The 22,722-nt window shown below is 43.0% G+C and overlaps 1 protein-coding gene across 4 annotated transcripts in view; it reads right to left on the bottom strand.

Moving 5' to 3' along the window:
* Positions 1-22,722, bottom strand: part of ITGA10 (integrin subunit alpha 10) — a 307,154-nt gene that overhangs the window by 58,226 nt on the left and 226,206 nt on the right. For all 4 annotated transcript variants that reach the window (XM_085637685.1, XM_085637688.1, XM_085637687.1 and 1 more), the window contains 3 exons: positions 20,527-20,693; positions 2,654-2,796; positions 947-1,057 (listed from right to left, as the gene is read on the bottom strand). In XM_085637685.1, the coding sequence (XP_085493811.1) occupies positions 947-1,057; positions 2,654-2,796; positions 20,527-20,693 (421 nt within the window). The remainder of the gene's footprint in view (positions 1-946; positions 1,058-2,653; positions 2,797-20,526; positions 20,694-22,722) is intronic.

Genomic DNA, 22,722 nt, shown 5'->3' with positions numbered 1-22,722 from the left:
TCTTCTATGATCTTGGATTTGCCCCATTGGTGTTCCAAGTTGTGGTTGACACGACTATTTAGAAGTCAGTCTGATATGACAGAAAATATCTTATGCTGAATACTGTACTTTAAGACCATTCATCTATATGAATCATATGGGTTGACACTTGTGCAAATAACAGAGCTGGGTAGTCAATAGTAGGTGCCACATAGCCCCATTCCACATGTGCTTCTTTAAGATACTTTAGGATTTTTTTTGCCTAATATCCGTGCTGAGAATTAAATACTCAGATTTATAATATAAAAATGAGACAAGAAGGGCAGCAAGTAATACAAAGTAATGTCAGTTACAATGTCTGGACTGGCTGAGAATGTTACACATGAAATGAAGATGCTTGGCAGCAAATTGGTTGAAGATAGGAGAATACAAAAGCATAAGGATAGAGCAGGATGGTAACTGTCAGGCATGGGTTTACCCTAATAATCAGTAGAAGTCCCAGGTGCCCAAGAAAACCTGAAAGTTGTTTTCATGTAGTTTGTTTGTCCATTGACGTGGTGCAATGACCAGTGCTCAATTTGAGCTTAACTGGAGCCCTGGCACTCATTTTTGGAGACCGGTTCTTATTTTCCCTGATATGACCTTGATCTATAGCAAGGGAGAGAAAAACAGAAAAGGAGAAAATAAGGAAGAAGAGAAAGATAGAAAAACAGTGGCAAAAAATGAAAACAAAGAAGAAAAAGGTCCTGAAAGAGTGAGCTAAAGAGGCAGGGTGAGTCTGTTGGTGGAAAAAAAAAGGCTTAGGTGGAATCAAGACTACGCAGCCTTGGTATTTGGCAACCCCGACATTTGATAGCGCTGGCTGCAGGCTTCTGGTCAAAACTTTGGACCTGGCTCTTATTCCTTTACAAATTAAGCACCAGCGTTGACCCATCAGAAGCTTTACATGAAAGGTCCTGTTGCTCACCTGCCTCTTCACAAAGCTGGGACATCTCTCGTCCAGCACCGGGCCGGAGTCGGAGTCACTAAGGAAGAAACGGACCAGGATGCTTATTGGCCTCAGGTAGTCAGCAGTGTCCTACAAAAAGAAAAGTCTTTTATTTAGAATATGCGTTGCTGGTGCACATGGGTCTCACTGCTGAAGATAGATTAGCTGCCATTCTCGTCAATGATAATGCAGCTATGACCATAAGAATATAGGATTGCCATGTCATTAATATTTTCTATTTTTAGTACAGTATCAAGTTTACAAAATGTAATGTTTTGTTCTCAAAATTCATAGTCGGATATATGAGGTGGATGGAGGGTTAGAATAGTGACAGATGCAGGAAAAGAAACAAGTGAAGCAGTGTATCCCAAAATTTATACCGTGGAGAGCAACAACTGGAACAAAATACATGGGTGTGAAAAATCTCCAGTTTAAAATAAAGATTAATGAAAAACATCTGCGCTAGTACACATACAAAATATAAATATAACTGCGGATATCATATTCAAGTTAGTAACGTCAATGCTATTTTAGTGATGTTTTCAAATGGAACCTCGCGATGGGCCTAATGAAGACTTGTAGGAACCATGGGGCATATCATCAAGGACTGGCGATAATTATCGCTAAGCGCACTTAGCGCTAGGATAATTATCACCGGCTAACGTGGATTTTTATCGCTGAGATAGCGTGCTATTAGCAACGCTTATCTCAAAAGCGATACAAATCCTAGCGCTAACTGCCAAACGTGAGATTATCGCTGGAAACCCAGCAATAATCTCACGAAGTTTGGCGATAGCTTGATTATAGGGCAAGGCAAACTTAGCCATGATATCCACCTTCCATAGGATATCATGGCTAAGTCAGTCCTGAAGCAGGCGTAAGGAAAGTAGCGATAACGGGGGTTATCGCTACTTTTCTTTCCGCTATGCTTCATAGTGTGGGGCTTGATGATAGGAGAAGTGTAGCTTAGTGACATTTCTCCAGTCATGTAAGGGTAGGAACGCCCACTTTGCATCTCATTAGAGATGCAAAGCTGGGTGTTCAGAATTCAGGTGCTAATGCAAGGTTTCACGCGATAGCATGACCTTGCTGATTAGGCGATAAAATTATCGCCACTTTTCGCCCGAAAACGTACGCAAAAGCGGCGATAATTTTTTATTGCCTCGTTGCTGATATGCCCCCATGTTTCTGACGGCCAGAGGCGTAACAAAATAGAAAATGAGGGCCCCCTGCAGAATGTGACAAGGGGCCCGTGAGCCTCGCATATTTTATAGACATCTGATTTCGTTCCTAAATAAAGTTTTAACCTCAAGATGCATCAAAGTTTGTTTAAACATAAAAAATAGAAACAAGAAAAATTTGTTGCATTTTTTTAAAATGTTCCTACATTAATAAATGTTGCTTTTATCATCTTTCAATCTTACATTTGCCCATCTTTGATAATTGCATAAGCCGGTGTGGGTCGGGTGCTGCAGTTGAGGCTGCAGGATTTGTTTTAAAGCCTATTTGAAAAAGATCACCTAACCTCTTCGTAGCAGCTTGAGAGAAATGTGTCCTATCTCAGGTAGGCGTAAGAATAAAAAACACTATTTTACAAGTAAATCACAGTGCAGAAGAAAAAATGGTTGGTTGAGAGAGAATCAAAGAGCAGACACAACTTTTCTGAGATGTTGGCACAGTACTTACAATCAGATGGAAGTCCAGGCTCTGGCAGGTGACTTTGCCCACAGTGACAAGGATCCTTCTCTGCAGAACCTTCTGGGATGCTTTATCAAACATTGCTCTGGGGCTGAACTTCTTTTCGTCCAGGGAGGCATTGTACCGTATGGCTGTGTAGATAAGGAATCGAAGACAAAGGGTGAACAGAGAAACCTCCCAATACCATTAGGGATCTTACTAAACGTAATATAGATATGTATATCAAAATCATTTCATTGGTTAAGGAAACTGTTTAATATTGACCCTGGGTTGTGAGCTCTGCTCTGCTCTGCTCGCAGAGTTTGCGGAGTTTCCTGCACTCTGCCTTAGGCGGAGATCGCAGAGTTCCCAAAAACTCCGCTACGCAACGCGAAGCGGAGCTTTTTCTTTGCTCGTGTTCGTCAACGTCAAGTTGGCGACCGCGAGTGAGGAAAATCAACCTCCCGGTGAGATTTTTCCTCATTGGCGATCGTCAACATCAAGTTGGCAAGTGCGAGCATGGAAAATCAACATCTCGGTGAGATTTCTCAACACGGGGGGGGGGGGGGTCAAGTTTCTCATGGTGAGTGGTCACGTATGCTCGCGACAGCACGCATTGAGAAACTGCCCGTTCGCTTTTAGAAAGCTGCCTTTCGAGTAAAAATCTACTCGAGCGGCAGAAAAGGAAAGCAGGGATCGCTTGCACTGTGCATGGTGCCGTTCGCAATGATTGCACAGTGCAGACAAGCATCCGGCACTGTGCAATCACCGCGAACTGCATTTTTCTATCGTACGCCGCCGCTCGCGTAGCTCTGCGTATTGCGGCGGAGTTTCTTTTGCACTTTGCGTAGTGCTGCGTAATATCCATACTAATACTAATAAAGTACAGACTGTTATGTCACTATTCCATGCAAAATGACCTTCATGTTTAAAAGCACTTGTGAAGAAATGACATCCTCCTCAATGTTATGAATTATAGAGAGCTTTAATAGAGGCGCTCTCACTAATTCTTTCCATAGGGTAACTAAAATATTTAGATTCCCAAGTATCTGAACGGAAGTCACAGCACCCATAGTAATTCCTTAATTTATTGTGTACTTTTGCTCTTCTGCTTCACTTTCTTCACGGCTATTTTCATTGCTTTATGAGAGAGCACTCAGCGATGAAAGCCATCATTCAGCTAATACTTGTCTGGATTTTATAAGATTAAAATAAAAGTGCACACATATTGACATTTGGAAATTTTTTTAACTATGATTGTTGAAACAAGTTTGTAAACTTTGCAATATTGATTTGGTGTACTGTTGTTGCTGAAGTATATACATGTTTCAACAAACTGTTGAAAATTTATTCATCTGCATCAGGATAAGTTGCTTTTACTACCTGTGTTAAGCATTATCTTGCAACCTAGCCTTTCAATACTGATTTTTCTCTTCAAGCTACTGGATGCTCTAAAATTTCAACACCATTTTCTAATGTATCCTGCTTCCTCTAATTTAAAAGGGGTAATGGCTTCCATTGCAATTTATTTATCTTTCATGCATTACTTACACACTCTCTTGAATCATCTCAAAGAAATCTTAGAAAAACAGATTACATTGCATTGGTTGTATAAAATTTTAAAGTAAAAAGAAATGTGTGCATTTCACTCGCATCACGATATGTAGCATTTCATTGCTTCTTCATAATAAATACCTTGATGCACTGATATTTCACATTAATTAATTAGAGTAGCCTTGCAATACAGCCAGGTGTGTACCTGTCAATAAATTTGCATGCCTATATGATTCTGGCATCGCTTAAATGTAGACATAAAGCAGAAATTAAATGGTTTGTTAAACTACATTCACAACTCTAAAAACTAGACAACAAAAATACCTTCTGGTCTGTCCACTGAACACAACACCCTGTCGAAGGGAAAAGAGGAAGTGACGAACATCAATGAGAGCTATGCTGCATACCCGTGACACACTATAGGTGTAGTATAGGTAGTACTGTGATTACTATGGGTAACAAACAGTCTAGATTCAAGTGGTGTACTGACTAGACTGATCTGGTCATTTTGCTGTGGTCATTGATAGAAAGAAGGGGTCTCAGGGGTCCCAAACATGCTGGCTGCAATGGATTCGGGGATGGGTCAGTGAGTGGGTAGTTTAGAAGCAGGCCCATGCAAGGCATGCACTTAAACACTCTCCATGTATGGTTAGGCCTAGATCTCACAACACCTACACCAGGCAACCCTCATTTTGGTGCAGTATACCACATTTATAACTTTACATTAGGGGTGTCAAGTAGTATATCTAGATACCGGGCACACACCTAGGGATGAACTGCCCTTCGAGACAGACAATAGACACTACTTCCTGTTGTAGGAACAAAGAGTGTGAAAGGGGGTCAACTGTGCACCCCAGTGCTGAGCAGCACAGCATGGTTTGAAACAATCTGATAACACCAGATGGGGCCTTCGCTCTGCCCCCCCCACACAAAATAAAGGTTAGATTATTTAGGGACCAACTTTTAAACTCTGTTGGCAGATGGAAACGTGGCGTGCGGTGGTGGACTCCAAGCACTTTATAGCATTGGACTTCATCAATATTGGCATGTAGATTAACATTTTAATGCTATGCACTCTGCTTTGGACTACTGGGAGTGGCATGTATTGTGATAGGACTGCATAAAGACATGGTACTGGTTCACTACAAGAAAGAAGACAGGCTATGCTAGTCACAGCCCCATATGCACAGTGGTGATGTTCTTACACATCACATGTGATGTTCCGCGATAGGGCGTGAGCCATTACCATGTGCACTAAGAGCTACTCTAAAAGAGAAGGCCTTTCCAAAAAGCAATGCACATTATTTGGAAGCATAACTTCAATTTGCCCATTCTAGAAAAAATTATTTGTCAATCTATCAAAGAGACATGTACATAATGGAAATTTAACAGAATCGTGGAAGAAGAAGCAATCTAGCTTTAATCCATCTAACGCTACCTGCCACTCTGAACATGTGTTTTGTAGATTCCTGCAGAAAAGGACACCATGAAAATGTCAAAAACCTATGACCAAAGAAAGATTTGCTGTCAAAAAAAAATTATCAGCTGAGCAAAGCTGGACAAGAGAACAGGCAATGGAACCACTCGAATGAAAATTACAGGTGCGGGAAAAGAAACATGATAGGAGACCTGGAGATCTCCATCAAACGAGGATTTGAAGGAGACAAATAGAGACCATAAAAAAGGAGAGACATTTAAATCTTACTCTCATACCCTTTTGATGGAAAGTGTCCAGCTGGTGGACTAAAATGTAACTGAGATGCCAAAGAGAATAATTTGTAGGTGATTTGTAATGCCTCAGGAATTGATAGAAGAAAAGAGACAAGGACAGGTCATCTTTGCAATATTCAAGAGAAGCAGTGCATACACTCCTCCAGCTTCTTAAAGAGTTCATCCTTCTAAGATCCCTCAAAACGCAGCGGTGAAGGTTTATCTAGGGTGTCTGAAAAAAGGAGAGTCCATCCATAAGCCGGAAGGGGTTGTGGGGGAGGTGGAGGGGGAAAGCATACTGTACATTAGAGGACTGTAGTCTGGAACATCGAAGCAGAGCTTTGGAGTGGTCACAATATTGTAACCAAAATATCTAAACCCAAAATATTGAAGAACTAAGTGAGCAGAAGTAGGTATAGATTCACTATTCTTAACTCCACATCTATGCACATCGAAGATATATATCGTCAAGGTACATATGCATGGAGGTAGGTATAAAAAACCTGTACATACTTACCTGTCGATTTTTGGGGATTTAGATATTCTGGTGATGATATTGCAACCACTAGCGATTCCAGTTTTGATATTGAGAACCCACACTACATTCGTGAGCTGATGTTTATCATCACTTAACTTAATTATTTGTAGTTGAATTAAAAAAAATTATAGTAGACAAACCCATGAGATGCATAGAATGATTCTGCCCAAGTCTAAGATTTAAAGACAAAGTAATAATTGCAGAGGAGCATGTTATGGATGTTCCTAGGACTCTGCTCACTTGGTTTCCAGATGGCAGAAAACATTTTGCTTCATCAATATTGTACATGGCAGTTGACCACTCGCACTGCATCAGTGTAAATATACAAGAGTACACAAGACAGCAAAGGGGCACAATCTGGAGAACTAGATCTCAAATTGGTCACTGCGGGAGACCTCGTTTACCATGCATCCATTTCAACGTGGTACAATTACATTGTGGTTTTCACTACGCAAGTCGATACAACGTCACTGCAAGCAAACGACAACGATAAGTCCCACGCAGAAGAATACCAGAGCTGTATAATGGACCACAATGACCCTTCCTCAGTGTCGCTGGAAATGATTATTGAACATCACATTGCAGATGCATCACTGATGGAGCTGCAGAGTTCAGCGGCACAATGTTTCTCATTACATCACGCATTAACCCAAGTTGGTGTGTAAACAGACGTAGCCCATACACTGTCTTCAATAACTACCAAGCCCTGCTCTTGATACAGGGCGAAATCCGAATGTGTGTGCATGACTAGGTAGAAGAATCAGAAAGAAAGTGACTCTGTGTTTTGACATAATAGTAAAATCTGAACCTGCACCCCCCCAGCGCCTTGAGACCCTCACTGGTGAGTGGCGCACTTTAGAAGCCCCCTCATTCATTCATTCATTCATTGAATATTCAGCTGTATCCCATCAAGAAGAGGGGGCAAAAGTTTTAGGAATCGGGAGAAAGGATTTGGGTGCTTGTACATCTAGAGCAAAAGATGACATTTGATCCTCATTATGAGAAAGTACCCAGCATCTCTACTATAAACAAAGAGTGTTCGGATGACTCAGGCGATCTGATACAGAAATGCTCGACACTGAGAGCCACATTAGTTCCAGAACTTGAAGACAATGGTCTTGACGTGAGAGGGAGTGAACTCACGGTCCGCCTGCTGAACAAGACAATCAATTGAAGTCCAAGACCAGGAGAAGCCAGTGGCTAATCGAATGGATCAAATTTACTTGAAATGCTCAGAAAAAGGAGGGCTTTTCTAACATGGAGGGGTGGACATGTCATGAGATCAAATTGGCACATTTTATTATTTATTTATGGAGAATTTATAAATCGCTAACATACTCTCCAAAGGGAGTCTCCTGGCACTAGATGTACTGTCTGGAGCTACACTCTCTGGGTCTTGCGCTGCACAGATGTTGCTTATCAGGTCATATGTAGGCTGTGCTCGAGCAGGATAGCATGTGGGTGTTCATGTTTTTGTCTGAGGGGCCTCTTCTTGGATGTTGCTTTCTTGGCAGTTAAGCAGCTCCTCCATCTACCCGTTATGTTGTTAATGCACTATGAGGCGGGTTTCTATCATAGCTTGAAAGACACAGAAACCAACATCACATTATTAGCTGTTGCTTATCATGTGTAGCAAGATTAATGGTCTCATTTACTCAGACATTGTGTATAGCAACAGGCAAAGGGGAACTTATTGGATGAAATCAACCAAGGTGGGGGTCAAACTCGTTTCTTGCCCTAGCAGGTAGAGCAAATTCACATTCATCGATAGGCAAAGCTCCCCATTACAGACCAAAAACATTTTATCTGTGCCTTCAAGCCCAAAGGGAGGGCGGTTTAGCCAGTGCTGGATTCTCATGCTACCATTAGCATCTATAGCTTCCTAAAACTCACTTATAAAGAGGTCAAGGGGTTTATGGTTCAGGTTTTTGTTAAATGTTGGGTTGTAATCGAGACCAATGTATCTGCCATTTTGAATCTGCTTTGGCAGGTCCACTTAGAAAGCTTAGCTTACTTCATTTTGTCGTGTCGTTCCTACAAGTTTAAATAGGATCTGCGCGTTTAGACAACATAAACTAAGGGATTGGTGTCCAGACTGATTCCAGACACTCTCAAAGGATATGTTAGTCTGTAGACCCGATAGCTCACAGTGCCACTATAAGCCCCACAACCTTACCAAGGAGCAAAAAGTTTCTGGTAACTATCGCGCATGACAACCCTGACACCTCAGGGAGCGTGGAAACCATACAGTAATTTTCACTCAGTCACTCGTGCTTACTTATTCTCAGAGAGATGCACAAAATAAATGGTGGGGACATTATCAATAGGCATTTACTGAACCAGCGTCATTCTACTATAAAATACATGTGCTGCAACAACCATTAAACAGAAATTAATATATACAGGCATATGGATACATGACAGTAATAATGCGTACTCCTATGATGCTAACCCTAACTAGATGTACCTAATTGTGCCTAGCATGTGTGTAGGTGTATAGTCGAGCCAACCCCATTACCTGATGTGAGAGAATGAAGGACCTCGTCTTGGTCTCGAGTTGGACACCCCGTAAGGGATGTCAGACCACTGCGTGCTGGACTGTCTGCATGCAGGGACCTCAGCGTCTCGTGTCAGCATGGAAGTCTTTTTCTCCTCTGGTTTACCCAGCAAAGATATGGTACTTATATACCCGAAAGGGACCCTCAGGTCTTGATTCAATGTCAATACCATGACACCTAGATGTGTCATGGTATTGTGGGCATGTCAGCCCAGGGATGACGATTGTGGTGACCCTTATATAGAGTTATTTTGAAGAAGATGGTAATCCTGCTGTGATACTGAGAATCCTCATACATGATAAACGAGGCTAGTTTTTGGAGAAAACCACACAACATTTATGCAGTACTAGGTAAAAGGTCAGCGCCAGAACCGTTATGTAGAGCAAGGTAGGACAAATGTAGGTTAAAGGTTGTGCAACTACCTAGGCCTATATCGGGGTACATTGTGGTTCATAACAATCTCTGATTCCAGGAATAGCAAGATATGGTATGGGCAACACATAAATTGATACACACAATGTTAAGAGCCTGGGCAGAGCTATTCAGACACTGTATTTGCTGAACTACTTGAGGGAGTATTATTTAAATATTTTAAACAATCGTGAAACTTCTTTAGACACTAAAGAATTAGCTAATCCTAAAATCCATTGCGGATAGGGCAGGTAGGTTTTCCACAATTACCACTTGATTAGGAGCTGCTACACATGGCTAGACATGTTAGAAATGTGTAATGTTGTGCTGATGTGGAAGATAGGTTTTTATTTGTTACTGAAATTGTGTGGGAAGCTTACATCTCAGTAAAGGATATATATGGTCCAACAACCAGTGCCTCATTATGTTCTGTAAATATATTTTTCCTTCATGGGGGTCAAGTTGTTGATGGACCGAACCTTTACTGTGGTTCACGATCTCTAAAAAGAAAGGATAATTGTCAGGCGCATCCAGAGCTTAGGAAGATATAACATAAGGCAAATGCTTAGTTGTATTTTAGAACCATTGTAATGTGGTTGTATCTACCAACATACTCTATTTATGTCCCGTAAGTCCTTTTGCAGATGAGATTGCAGCTTTTCTCCATCTGTGTGGTCATCTGGGCCTTATCAACCTCTGAAAATTAGAAAGGTTGCTCATTAGGCCTCCACAAAATAGCTCTGAGGTCCTTGTCAACTCAATTGCTGAGGAAATACAACTCCTGTCCGACTAGGTTAGATTATCATAATTAAGAACCTATTACTATAGACTTAAAGCCCACTGCCGGGGGATATAGTAGTTGTTAAAGGCCCTGAACCCTAAAATAAGGGAGAGGGCCTTTAACAACGGGTATAAGTCGAGGCAGAAGGCCTATAAGGCTACTAAGGGTAGAATGGTCTAAATTGAAAAGGGAGAAACATGTTCGAATTCAAATTAGAACATTTGAATGTTGAGAGCTCCATTGAAGACAATGGAGTAGCTCCGGGCGTATAATGGGTCGCATAATCCTGGATGTTCAACATTTCAATGTTTGTCTTTCTGTTTCTCCTTTTTCAATTTAGAACATCCTACCCTTCGTGGGTGGAATGTTCTAATAGCCTTATAGCCCTTCTGTCTTGGGCTATACCTGTTGTAATACGAGTTCAGACCCTATAACAACCTGTATAGCCTTCTGCACCGGGCTATAAGGCTATAGTAAAGGCTGATAATTATCACCGATATTACTTCACACTCTCCCTTTCCGGAATTAATGCATTTAAAATGGATTTGAGGCCTATACCTAAAACCTGTCCCAATGGTACAAATAGGGCATAAAGCTTTGGCCAGCCTCATAGTAAGATTGTTTGAGTGTGCCTGAAGGCATAATAATTTAAGGGATTCGTTATCATATTGACAGTGCTATCTCTTGAGGAAGGGGTCTGGTGTTTCCCAAATGTATTTTTTTCACATGACTGCCCAAACGGTTTACATGAAATGCAGTGTAGCACATGCACATTTATGGCATGGAAAGTGAAGGAATCCAGGCTTGCAGCTCTGCTTGATATAGTAATGATTTACAGCCTTCAGTAGCAATCTACATTAAAGACTGTCTGTGCTGGACTGAACCTTAAAATATTGTAATCCATTACAACGCAGACAAAAAAAATCAGTTGCCTCCTCTGTTTTTGTACTTGTGCCTACCGCAAGCCTTCAGACCAGAAAGTCCTCCATGTTCGAGGTTCCAGAATATCCGCTGAAGTGTCAATGCAAGGTTATGGTTTGCTGGTGGTGGATGCCATCAGTGTGGGCTCATGTTTATATGGAAAACAGACTTGAACCCATCAATGGCTGTTTCCTGTGCATCATTACTGCTAACTGCTAATTTCTCGATTGCTAATTTCTCTATGTCAGATATTTTGATTATATTATAACATAAATCACAAAAAACTGTCTAGGGTATCAGAGAAGTGGGGAATGGTTTCCCATGGTATACGGCTGGCATCACTTAGATTCATTCTGTTGATGTTCATATAGTCTGAGACTTCTCTTTCAATACCCACAAAATCATGAAGACTCACTCAGACAAGGATCAGATTCATTTCCTTCAAACCATAAAGCACCTTCTTCTGCCAGGTAATTTTTGCTTTATTGTCATCCCCACTTTACTCACCAATATGGACTCACCCAAACAGGCTTCACGAAATATAATTAATCCTAGATTTTAAAATGGGTCAGAAGGATCAAGTTGAAAACTGATGTGTGTTTGTAAAGACTTCCAATTCCCTTTTAGAATGTTCCCTATATCTTTCCTGTAGTTGTGAAAATTGATTCAATATAGGCCAGGGAATGTTGATTGATCCCTAATGCAGCAATATTGAGAGTGGAGTCTCTATTCTTAATAAAGAGAATTGTGTTCTGTTGGAGTTGGCACCTTATTAAGTGAGCTGAAGCTTTCAGGATCCCCCCTTCAATGAATGATTGATGGCATTCTGTTAAGTACCTTGCTCTGAAACCCACTATATAAGGACACTTTTGCCTTAAAATGTCTCTGTATTCTTTTTTTATGTATCTGAAATCGATTGTACTTTAGCCATAGGAAATTTTAATCTTTTAAGATATTCTATTTGGTTCTGTCTGATTCACACCTATTTCTCCACTGGAATTACACCCTGCTATGTCATACAAGTAAAGAAATCATAAACACCCAGGTAATTTCCAGAAAATAAGATATACATTGTGTTATGGAAGATATTATAAGCTATATTGATGGAGCGGAGTCTGGCTGCATTCAAGATGGCCGGCTCCAGTCAAAGCACTCAGATGGCCTGGCACCTGACCCCGGGCTGCCTAATGTCAGCAATAGAAGGGCACAGTCAATGGAGCGTGTGTGGCTCGATCGCTTGCCTCCCCATGGGATTATCTGCCCAGAGGGTGTCCCAGCCTTCTCAAGGACACTAGGAGTTGGGTGCATTCTAGTCAGCGCTCTGTCAATGACCGTGACGTGGCGCTGGAACCTCTCTCTCTTGTTGACCCATCCCAACCGCCTTAAGACGCTGCAGGCCTGGATGCCTTGAAACAGTCCAGCATGGTCCTCGGCTTACCATACACACCCTGTGCCTGGCCTGATTTATGCAGCAACGGAGAGTTAATGCCTTGTTGAGGACTGTTCTCAACCTCCCCGTTCCAGTAGCTGTTCCCCTGGGGCCTTCAGTAAAAGTGGCCACATGTATCCCTCGCAATCACCCGGCAAGGACACTAGTTGTGTTATGTGCAGGCGTAGTGAGCATGGGACCCACGTCTGGGCATACCCATCCCACTTAGGGCGAAAAGCGTTACAACAAACAAATGATGGACGGAATGCTGACAATGAAGACATTCTCCCCCAGTCAAGAGATCTGGGTTAAATCCATCGCCCTAAGTGGGATGGGTATGCCCAGACGTGGGTCCCATGCTCACTACGCCACTGGAGTCAAGCTATCCTGGCTGATGACGGCTGATAGCCAGAAACCGGTCCTAGGATGCTTGATTCCGGTCCAGGGAAGACATGGCTTGGCAGTTCGGGCTGGACTGTTCCCATGAGGCACAGGGTCAAGACTGATTTGCATATGGCCATGTCTGAACTGGGGTGGCATAGTGGACAAAAGAACGATGGATTTAACCCAGATCTCTTGACTGGGGAGAATGTCTGCATTGTCAGCATTCCGTCCATCATTTGTTTGTTGTAACGCTTATGCTGGTTAACAGCATGAGAGCAGCATCTGGATTGGTTTGGGGTTGACTCAGCGACACCTTGTTGCCTTTTTGTGAGGGACTGCGGGACCAGGGAGGAGTAGGTAAGTAAGTATTTATATTTAATTTTATGTACTGTTGTAGTGTTTATTTACTTCTACACACTGCCAGGCAGTGTGAGAAACCTGCCATGCCTTTAGCCTCAACCACAGAGCTCTTACTCATGACACGTTATAAACACTTTTATAATGGACCAGGATTGAGAGCTCTGGGGTGGCGCCTAAGGGCATTCTGTCCACCACTTTCAATAGCAGTGAGCCGCCACTGATTGCACTTACACAGGAAACTGGTGGAGGTCGGGCATCCAAGTCGCAGGAACAATGTTCACTTTCTGGGGATCCCCGAGGGGGCAGAAGAGAAGGATATGGATTTTTCCTAACCACGTTCCTCCCAGAGCTCACGACCTGATGTTCACACTCCAGCTAGAATTACACAGGGCCCACAGAATATGTACAAGGGTGGATGCTTGTTGGAATACTCCCAGGCTGATCATTGCATGCTTTCTTCATCCCCAGCAGGCTCAGCAACTGATCACGGCAGCAAACAATCACAACGGATCTTTCTTGTATAGAGATGCCAGTCGGAAATTCCTAGAATTGCGGCCGATACTCCAGAAGCTTGACCTCTGCTTCAGCCTTCTGGAGCCAGCTACCATCAATGACAGAAACAGGGACTAATCATGACCAATTCATGGCCTTAATGGATACTGCAGCCATTGACATCTTGACAATGGAGGACGGAGAGAACGATACGGAGGGTTTGAGGACTGTCCTCTCATCCTGAGAAAAGGCCAGCCTGTGAAGATACCTCTTCTGAGTGCCGAAGAATAGACACTTTGTTGTAAAAATGGGAGGGCAGGGCACCACAGGCCTGTGGGGATTTGCCCTCTAGAGGCTGAGACAAATCTAGCCCCCCCATCAAACCCTGAGTAACAAGGCCTCTCAGGAGGTGCATGTGGGACTTATTGGCGATATTAGAGTCTCTACAGCCACTCTTCTTGGTACGATCTACCTGATATAACTTTGATATTTGATCATACGAACAGCTCCCATGTGATGTGTGTAATCCCACCTGGGCTAGCTGTCTACCCTAGGTTTGCCCCTTTGGGCACTTCCCTCGGTGGTCAGTGGCTGTTTCAATATACTTACGTTTTTTGGTGTGACTTTGCCATTCTGTGTGGAATTCTATCCTCCCGGGGGAAGCCTTGACTGTTTATTGATTCTGTTGGTTCATAGAGGGGTTGGGCATGGTAAGGGCGGTGAGGTACATGCACCTGTGCACAGTATTTTGTTTTTCTCTTTGTGCATTGTTTGTGGAACAAGGGGACATTAGGTACTCTCTTAACACACCAAATTGATATCTTGTTACTGTATTGTAGTGTTTTCAGTTCTACCTCCTATTTCGTATTCTACATGACTGTCATTCCAACACCACTTAACTCTTCTTTAGGCACAGTTGTGCACCACCCTGCTATATACATATTCACCCTCAAGCCAATTTGACTACATCACCCACAGTCCTCCCCAATAGCACAGTTGCCCCCCGCATAATTTCAAAGAATTTACTCCCACATTAAGAGCAGAAACCAGCTCTCTCCAACCAAAAATCACCATAGTCGGACCACACGGCATGCCATCACCACCACAGCCCAAGTACCTTTGTATTCTATGCCTCAATGTCAATGGCCTGACTCATTATATGAAGCAAAAAAAGACTCTTATGTACATTGCTTCAAAAAGCCCTGACATAACGTTATTACAGGAAACTCACTTGTTGGGCCCGAAATTGGAAAGACTGAAGAGAGAATGGATGGACAGAGCCATTAGCAGTATCCTCATGGAGACACTCTTACAACCCCTGACTTATCTGGGCCCACCTCTTTCCTGAAGAATTGCAGCACGACCATTCTCATATACAAATCATTCCCCTTTACCATACAGAAAATGTGGACAGATCCACATGGTTGCTATGTCTTTGTGAAATTGAAGACACTGGAATGGACTTGGTGGAAAATAATTTCATTAGAAAGCTTTTGATGGTCCCCAAGAGTGCATCAACATCATTTTGCCACACTCAACTGGGCCTGGAGTACATTGTGGATTGTATTGGACTTGCCCCTTTGTTATTGTGGGTGAAAATCTGGCAGACACCGGAGCTAGATTTTTTAAGATCCATTATTATGGATTTTCTTTCCATGGCCAATTCTGAGAGGATCTCCTGGCTTAGTTATCTGAAATGTGCATTTAGCGAATTGGGTGTGATATAATTTTTTAATGATCCCTTCAATATGCCTCCTCTAGCAAAATTCTTAATAAAGTCTTTATATTAATTAAGTGTCGGTGCACGTTTTAACTAGCAATCGAATGAGCAAAGTGCCTTGAGCATGGGCAATGTTAGTTTTCCTACCAATCAGATCCAAACTCATTTATACCTTTTTCTGGCGTCTCAACATAGATTTTATTTACCTAGATTTTGTTTGAGTATGGTGCATCTTCTGGTAAGCTTTTCCCAATCAAGGTGGTTGGCATGCCAACCTCCCACCCTGCCCATGCAATAACGTTGCAAAACAATCTACTTTGCACTTTGTTTTGTTTGGCGCACTGTACAAAAATGTGAGATCCATATTTTTTGCTTTCGATACTGAGGCCTTGCCACCCTTGTTCTTATAGAGAAGGTTTTAGTTATTTACATTGCTCTACTCTTTTGATATCTGTGTTGCTCTTTTAAATTTTATAAGAGGAGCGCTCATAATACAAAAACAATACGGATAAATGAGTGTTTTAAATTGTAGCGTATGTTCCAGTGCATTTATTTTTCTCCTTTCGTGTTCCTTGATCAAAAGAGTATGAAATGAGAAATCATTTGAAATTTTGCACATTAACTTTATTTTCCTTGCAGGGCGGGAATGTGATTCTCTTGTATTCTTGATAGAACTGGCAAGAAATGAACACTGGAATAGATTTATTTTGAGTTGCTATTTTGCTTCTTAACCTATTCACTTGCATTTCTCATTGTTTCCATTGGACTTCGCAACCTTTTAACGAATTTGTGTTTATACTTAAATTATGTACTTTTAGTCCGTGAAATAGTTTATTGAATGAGCTGTCATTTATGTTCTTTTATGATTTGCCTATCAAATCGAATAAAGTTTATGATTGATTGATTGACCCTCTTACAACCCCTTATCAGGGGCCACCTTATTCCTAACGAATTGCAGCACAGCCATTCTCATATACAAATCATCCCCCCTTACGGTACAGAAAACGTGAATGGATCCACTTGGTCCCTATGTCTTTGGGAAATTGAAGACACTGGAATGGACTTTAGTAGCGGGATCCGTCTATGTCCCCAAACAGGAAAGTGCCTCTTTTCTGCCCTCCATATTGAGCGCCCTGACAGAATTCGGTAATGTCACTGTAATAGTGAGCGAAGATTGGAACTTGGTAAGAGATAGATCAGGACCCCTGAATACGATCAACACTCGAGACTTGGCGCTTCTATTAGATGTTATGTAGAATCATGCCCCCAAAGACCCTTGGCGTCTGACAGACCAGCGCACAAGGGAAAATACCTTCCTTTCCTGTGTGCATGGGACTTGTTCGAGGATCAATTACTTTCCTATGAACCATTACTCGTTGGCCCTTTTGCAAGGCTCCAGCACAGGAGAAGGTGGGATAGTGGACCACGTCCCTGTGGGCCTGGAGATGGATTTAGGGCATGGATGACCCACCTTCAATGTTGGAGATTGAACATGTCCCATTACAGATTACCTGAGGACAAACAGAAACTTACGACTCACCTCTGATATTACTTGGTAGACAGTGAACCCTCAGTTTCCTTGCCTCCAAGTTCTTTGGGCCACAGGGAAAGCCACTTTAAGGGGAAACTTTATGAAGCACTCAGCCATGCTGAAACGGAAGGCTTGGGTGAAACTGGCAATGTTGGAAGGGGAGGTTGCCAACCTGGCAAGGTAGTACACGCGTTACCCTACGTCATGCCTTCTATGTCCGCATGAGACCACTAAATATGAGGAGGCTGGTGACTCCAGGTGGGGATATCTGCTCGATGCTCGATGCCTACTCTTTCTGAGTTCAGCAGACAGCTTTTAGAGGGAAGAAAACAGAGGACGAGATATCGGAGGCCATAATGGACATTTCCAGTAATGAAATGTTAGGGGATGATGGCTTCCCTGTCGAATTTTACAACTTCAATAAGCCTGAAAGTGCTTCTGCTCCTCAAAGTATTTAAGGAGACTGAAGACACGGGCACTTATGAGCCTTATACTGAAACTGGACAAAGATGCCACTCAATGTGTAAGTTATCGTCCGATATCACTTATAAACACAGATATGAAAGTGCTCACAAATGCATTAGCGTTCGGCTTAAAAAGGTCATCCCAAGTCTGATACATGCCTCGTAAGTGGGATTCGTTCCAGGCCGCTCACATGGAATCCACAGGAGTCTCTTGACAAATATCTTGTTGCATGTGTGCAATGACACTGATGACAAGATTCTGTTGTCACTGGACATGGAGAAAGCTTTTGATTGGATTGAAAGATGGTACCAATACCATAAAATGTGTAGATCTGGGATTGACCCTGACTTCTTGGTGAAAGTTTGATTGGTCTAACTCTGTACTGACCGTACGGCACAGATTAACTGCAGAGGAAACATGTCACGGGCCATTGTTATTCATAGAGGGGCAAGGCAGGGATGCCCATTATCCCCACTATTGCTTCTGTTGGCCTTGGAACCCTTAATGACTGCCATTTGCCAGTCTGACTGCATTTAGGGCACTGAGACGCCAGTGGGCTGCAATAAAATAATCCTATATGCTAATGATATCTTGTTGACCCTCAGTGACCCTGAAAGCCTGATACTGCACCTGGTCTCTTTATTTGATACTTCTTCTGTCTTTTCTTGTTCTAAAACTAATTGGACTAAAATTGAGGCACTCCTGTTGACTGCCTGGAGGACAAGACCTATTCATAATGGCTTCTGCATCACATGAAAGACTTCTGGGTTGAAATACCTTGATATCCTGGTCAACAAAGGCCGCAAACATATGGTGGCGGATGATTTGCGACCCCTGATGACAGAGATGGGGCATGACTTTCTATGCTGGTCTGCTCTACAAGACGCATTCTGGGGCAGGTTGCAGATGGTGATGTCGGCTTGGCTTAATTATTTTCTTGTTATGCTGCCACTTAAGGTCCTCAAGGGCATACTTCGCACCCTGAACAAACTCATTAAGACATTTATCTGACCGGGCAGGAAACCCCGTCTCAAGCTGGCAAGATTACACACAGACACTAGAGCCGGGGGCTGAGGCTACCAAACATGTACCTGTACTACCTTGCACACTATGTCTTTCTGGCACCCACTGATGAACAACTGATGTGGGTGATTCTGGAATGTAATACGCTACAGGCCTATTCAGGCTTGGGAATGCTGTTTGTTACTAGTGCTTTTCAGTCCGCTTTCTGCTACCCTACTCATAAAGTGATGTAGTCGGTGTGGAAAGACTCTCACAGACTACTGGGACTAGACAGCTACCTTCATAAAGAGACGCTACTGTGCTCCAATGGGTGCGTCAATATAGTTGTGCAGTGGTTAGGTGGTCGCTATGGGAAACAAGGGGGATTCAAACTATCGATGACCTTCTAATTGAGAATACCTTTCGGTCCTTTGAGATAGATGCTTTGATCAGACTTTGTATTGACTCAGTCGCAACTATGGAAGTACTGGCAAATACAGCACTGTCTGCAGGGCAAACTGGGATGGGAACTTCTCCTTGAGTCGCCCCTTTTGGACTATATGAGAAACTGGGGCAGATCTTCATTGATAATTTGTACTTCCATAATCAGGGCCACTTGAATTATGCGTCAAGGGAGGGCCGAATTATAGAGCAGGGTTGAGTAGACCCTCAAGTGGATAGCCTCCTTTCTCACAGACAGAACTCAATGAGTTAAACTTTCCCACTAGACCTCTGAACACTAGAAACTCATCTGTGGAGTCCCTCAGGGATCATCGCTCATCCCAAGACTCTTCAAGGTCTACATGACGCCCCTCACGGCCATCATCAGAGCCCACGGCATCAACATAGTATCCTGTGCCAATGACACAGCTCATCTTCCCCCTTACCGACTCAACCAGCACTGCCAAATCAAACTTTGCCAACTGCATAAGCAATGTTGCTGCTAGGATGACAAACAACTGCTTCCAGCTCAACACAGTCAAAACCGAAGTCCTAATCTTCAGCAACAACCTCTCCCCCTGGGACGCCTCTTGATGGCCCTCCAAACTTGGGCCACCACCCACACCTGTGGACCATGCCAAGAACATGTGGATTATCCTGGCCTCCATCCTCTCCTTGAGCAGACAAATCAACGCCATCTCCTCATCATGCTTCTACGTCCTGCGAATGCTACCCAAGATTTTCAAGTAGATCTCACTGAACAGCAGACGAACGATCACCCAGGCTCTTATCACAAGTAGACTTGATTAGAGAAATGCACTCTACATTGGAATCCCAGCACATGTCCTACGCCGACTCCGAACCAACCAGAACGCCTGCACCAGACTCATCCTGAACATCCTGCAAAATACCGACATCACTCCACACCTCATCAAGCTCCACTGGCTCCCAGTCCAGGAAAGATGTAAGTTCAAGCTACTCACCCAAGCCTACAAAGCACTCCACAACACCAGTCCAGCTGACCTAAACCACCGCCTCAACTTCTACCAACCCACCAGATACCTTTGATCTCTGTCACAGGAAAGAGCACACCTCTCCATCCCATACCTCGCAGCCAAGACCTGGAACAACCTCCTGAAACACCTCAGAGTCTCCCCCTCCCTCATGGACTTCCAGAGGAACCACAAGACATGGCTCTTCCAGACAAAACATGCATAGTCTCCTTCTCCCCATTCAGACCTACCCTACTTGTTGCCTGTGTACCCTCTTGGGTGTTTAACTGCGCTCTAAGTGCTTATATCTTCCTGCATTTACTGCAGGTGGTTATTTATTTGAATAAGCGGATGCTGTATCATGCTAGCATGCTGCTTACCCTGCTTCTCTGCGTTTGCTTGCTCCATCAATAGGTTGTGTTATTTGAAAGAAAGAAATGCAACTGTGGCACTTTAAAGGTATGTCATTCATGTGAGATCTTAGTGAAAAACCATATTCGGTGCATGCTTTGTCAAACTCAGTTGAATCGGATCTGTGTTTGACAAATGTTCAAAATAAATCCATAAAGAAATAAATAGGCTCCTTCACTCACCAAACTGGCTGTCCCATTTGCCTGGAGACCTTGACGTCACCCCAAAACAGATCCTGGTGGAGATGCACACGGTATCCTTCCCACTCCGCTGGCAGTTCTTCTGAAGCACATTGATGGATAACGGCTTGACGTCTATGGAGGCGTTAACCTGCACAATGCTCCTCGACCTGTTGTTGGGAGCAAGAAAAAATCCCTTTGAGTATAGGCATCCTGATGTCATCAGGAATCATTCTGCTCACATAACTGCAAGGTCTGGACTTTGGAGCCTCTTTGCTTCCTGATCTACTGCCTGCTATAGTGCAACAGCAGTTCTCCTTGACATATTCCATGATTGGGAACTCAGCTGTGGTGAACTCTATCCCATCAAAAACACATTTCAGCTCTGTGTGACCTTAGGGGAAGTAAGTGACCGAAGCACAGGTTTTATTGAACACTGAATAATGCAGAATCAATGTTGCTTGCATGGCATTTCATGTCAATTGTGTTTCGGGACTTGGAAATCCTGTTCATTCTGGACAAACTCATTTTGTACTAGCCAACAAATGGATTCTGTACTAGTCAACAGTCAATTTATGGTAATGGCTCGACCTGCAAAAAAGATCTGCAAATGGCAGGTCTGTGTTCCCTATGTCTTGAGCCATCCTATCCTCCCCAAGAAGGAAGGGTCCCAATGTCGTATCCTGCGCGGGAAGAATATCCACTCTAGGCCCACCTCTTAGAAAGGCCCTGAACCAGAAAAGGCACATTGTAAGTGATTTGGACAAGGAAATGGAACTGGCCAACCAACTCTGATTAGATTCTAATGTCAAATGATTCTCCTGATTGCTGCTTTTCTGAAGTCTCTTCTACAACCTGCTCTTTATCGCTGAATTACCGCCTCCCACAGGAGCCGTCCAGCTGATTCTCTGTCATTGCCAGAGAGCCCAACCTTATGCCTGCAACCCCCGCACTCAGACTGTTGAATTACCATCTGCAACCTATGTCAACAGCCTCAATCCTGCCATCCTCCTCAGCCTCCCTGGGCACCACCGCCTTCAATACGGGGCCACACGGTGAAATCTAGCAGGCCTAGACCATTAGATTAGCGTACAGTCTTGGGAGTCGCTGTTGATCAGGGCACTAGAGTGACACAGTATTGTGGCTGCGCCCGGTTTCGATGATGATCCAAAATAGAGAATACCACTTTGATGGCACCCACCAGGTAAATCTTCATTTTAGTGATTTACTAAAATGCTGAAAATTATATGATGTTCATCTGAGAAATGCTCTGGACTTAATATTCAATTAAGACTCTTGTGTGGAAGGAAAAACCACAAAATGTCTTACATTTCCTAAAACAATACGATTTGTTAGGTTAAAACCTTTAAAATAATAATAACAAGAGTTTTTCTTCAAAAATTGAAAAACATGTTGTAGTAGTCTATCTTTAATGTAAACTCTATTTGGACAAGAAGGTGAAAGCAAGGGAGTCCACTAGACATGAAGACAGCTTAAATGAAAGCAGGTAAGGATGATAAGTGAAAGGTACGGTGAGGTAAAAGATATATCAAGCTGAAGTAAAGGGTGTGGACATGGGAAAAAAGAGAAAAACAGATGGGGTTGGGAGGGGATGGCAGAAGTGACAGAAAAGCGGTTGGGAGAAGAACGGGAAGATAGTTGTAGCAGATGAGAATCTCCTAAGTAAGACAGGAGAGGATTAGGAGCATGGCAAAAATACATACCGGTGGTGACCTCCGACCCCATGAAAAATACAAATAGTATCTCTATGGTTTGCACACCTTCGAGTGATTTTTAGGCCGACACCTGCTACACGTTGGTCCATGGCAGTATCACTATGTCACAATGACTGTTCAGAAAGGTAAAACATTTGATAATACATTTGAAAAGTCTTTTCGTAGTGGGCTTGCTTCATTTCCTCTAACGTCCCTAGGTGGACATCTGCATGACTGGTGGACATGTCTGGTCTCTTCTGGTTGCCCTTTTGATATGATGTGAGTCCACATTTGCCAAGAGACATGATTTGAAGGACCGTTAGCGGTTCCATCAGTGGCTACTATCATGATGATGTCTAAGAGTCTCGTGGTATGGTTAGCGACACTGTTTCTCCTGTGTAAGGGCTCTTTGACTGAAACTGACTTGATGGATGCTTTAAGCTCACTCAGGCTCTCTGGTCTGGCTTAGAGTTGATATGGACTG

This window comes from Triturus cristatus, chromosome 12 (genome assembly GCF_964204655.1).
Source record: "Triturus cristatus chromosome 12, aTriCri1.1, whole genome shotgun sequence".
In the NCBI taxonomy this organism is placed as follows: Eukaryota; Metazoa; Chordata; class Amphibia; order Caudata; family Salamandridae; genus Triturus; species Triturus cristatus.
The sequence above is the reverse complement of the archived record's forward strand: the minus strand, read 5'-3'. Positions and strand labels throughout refer to the sequence as shown.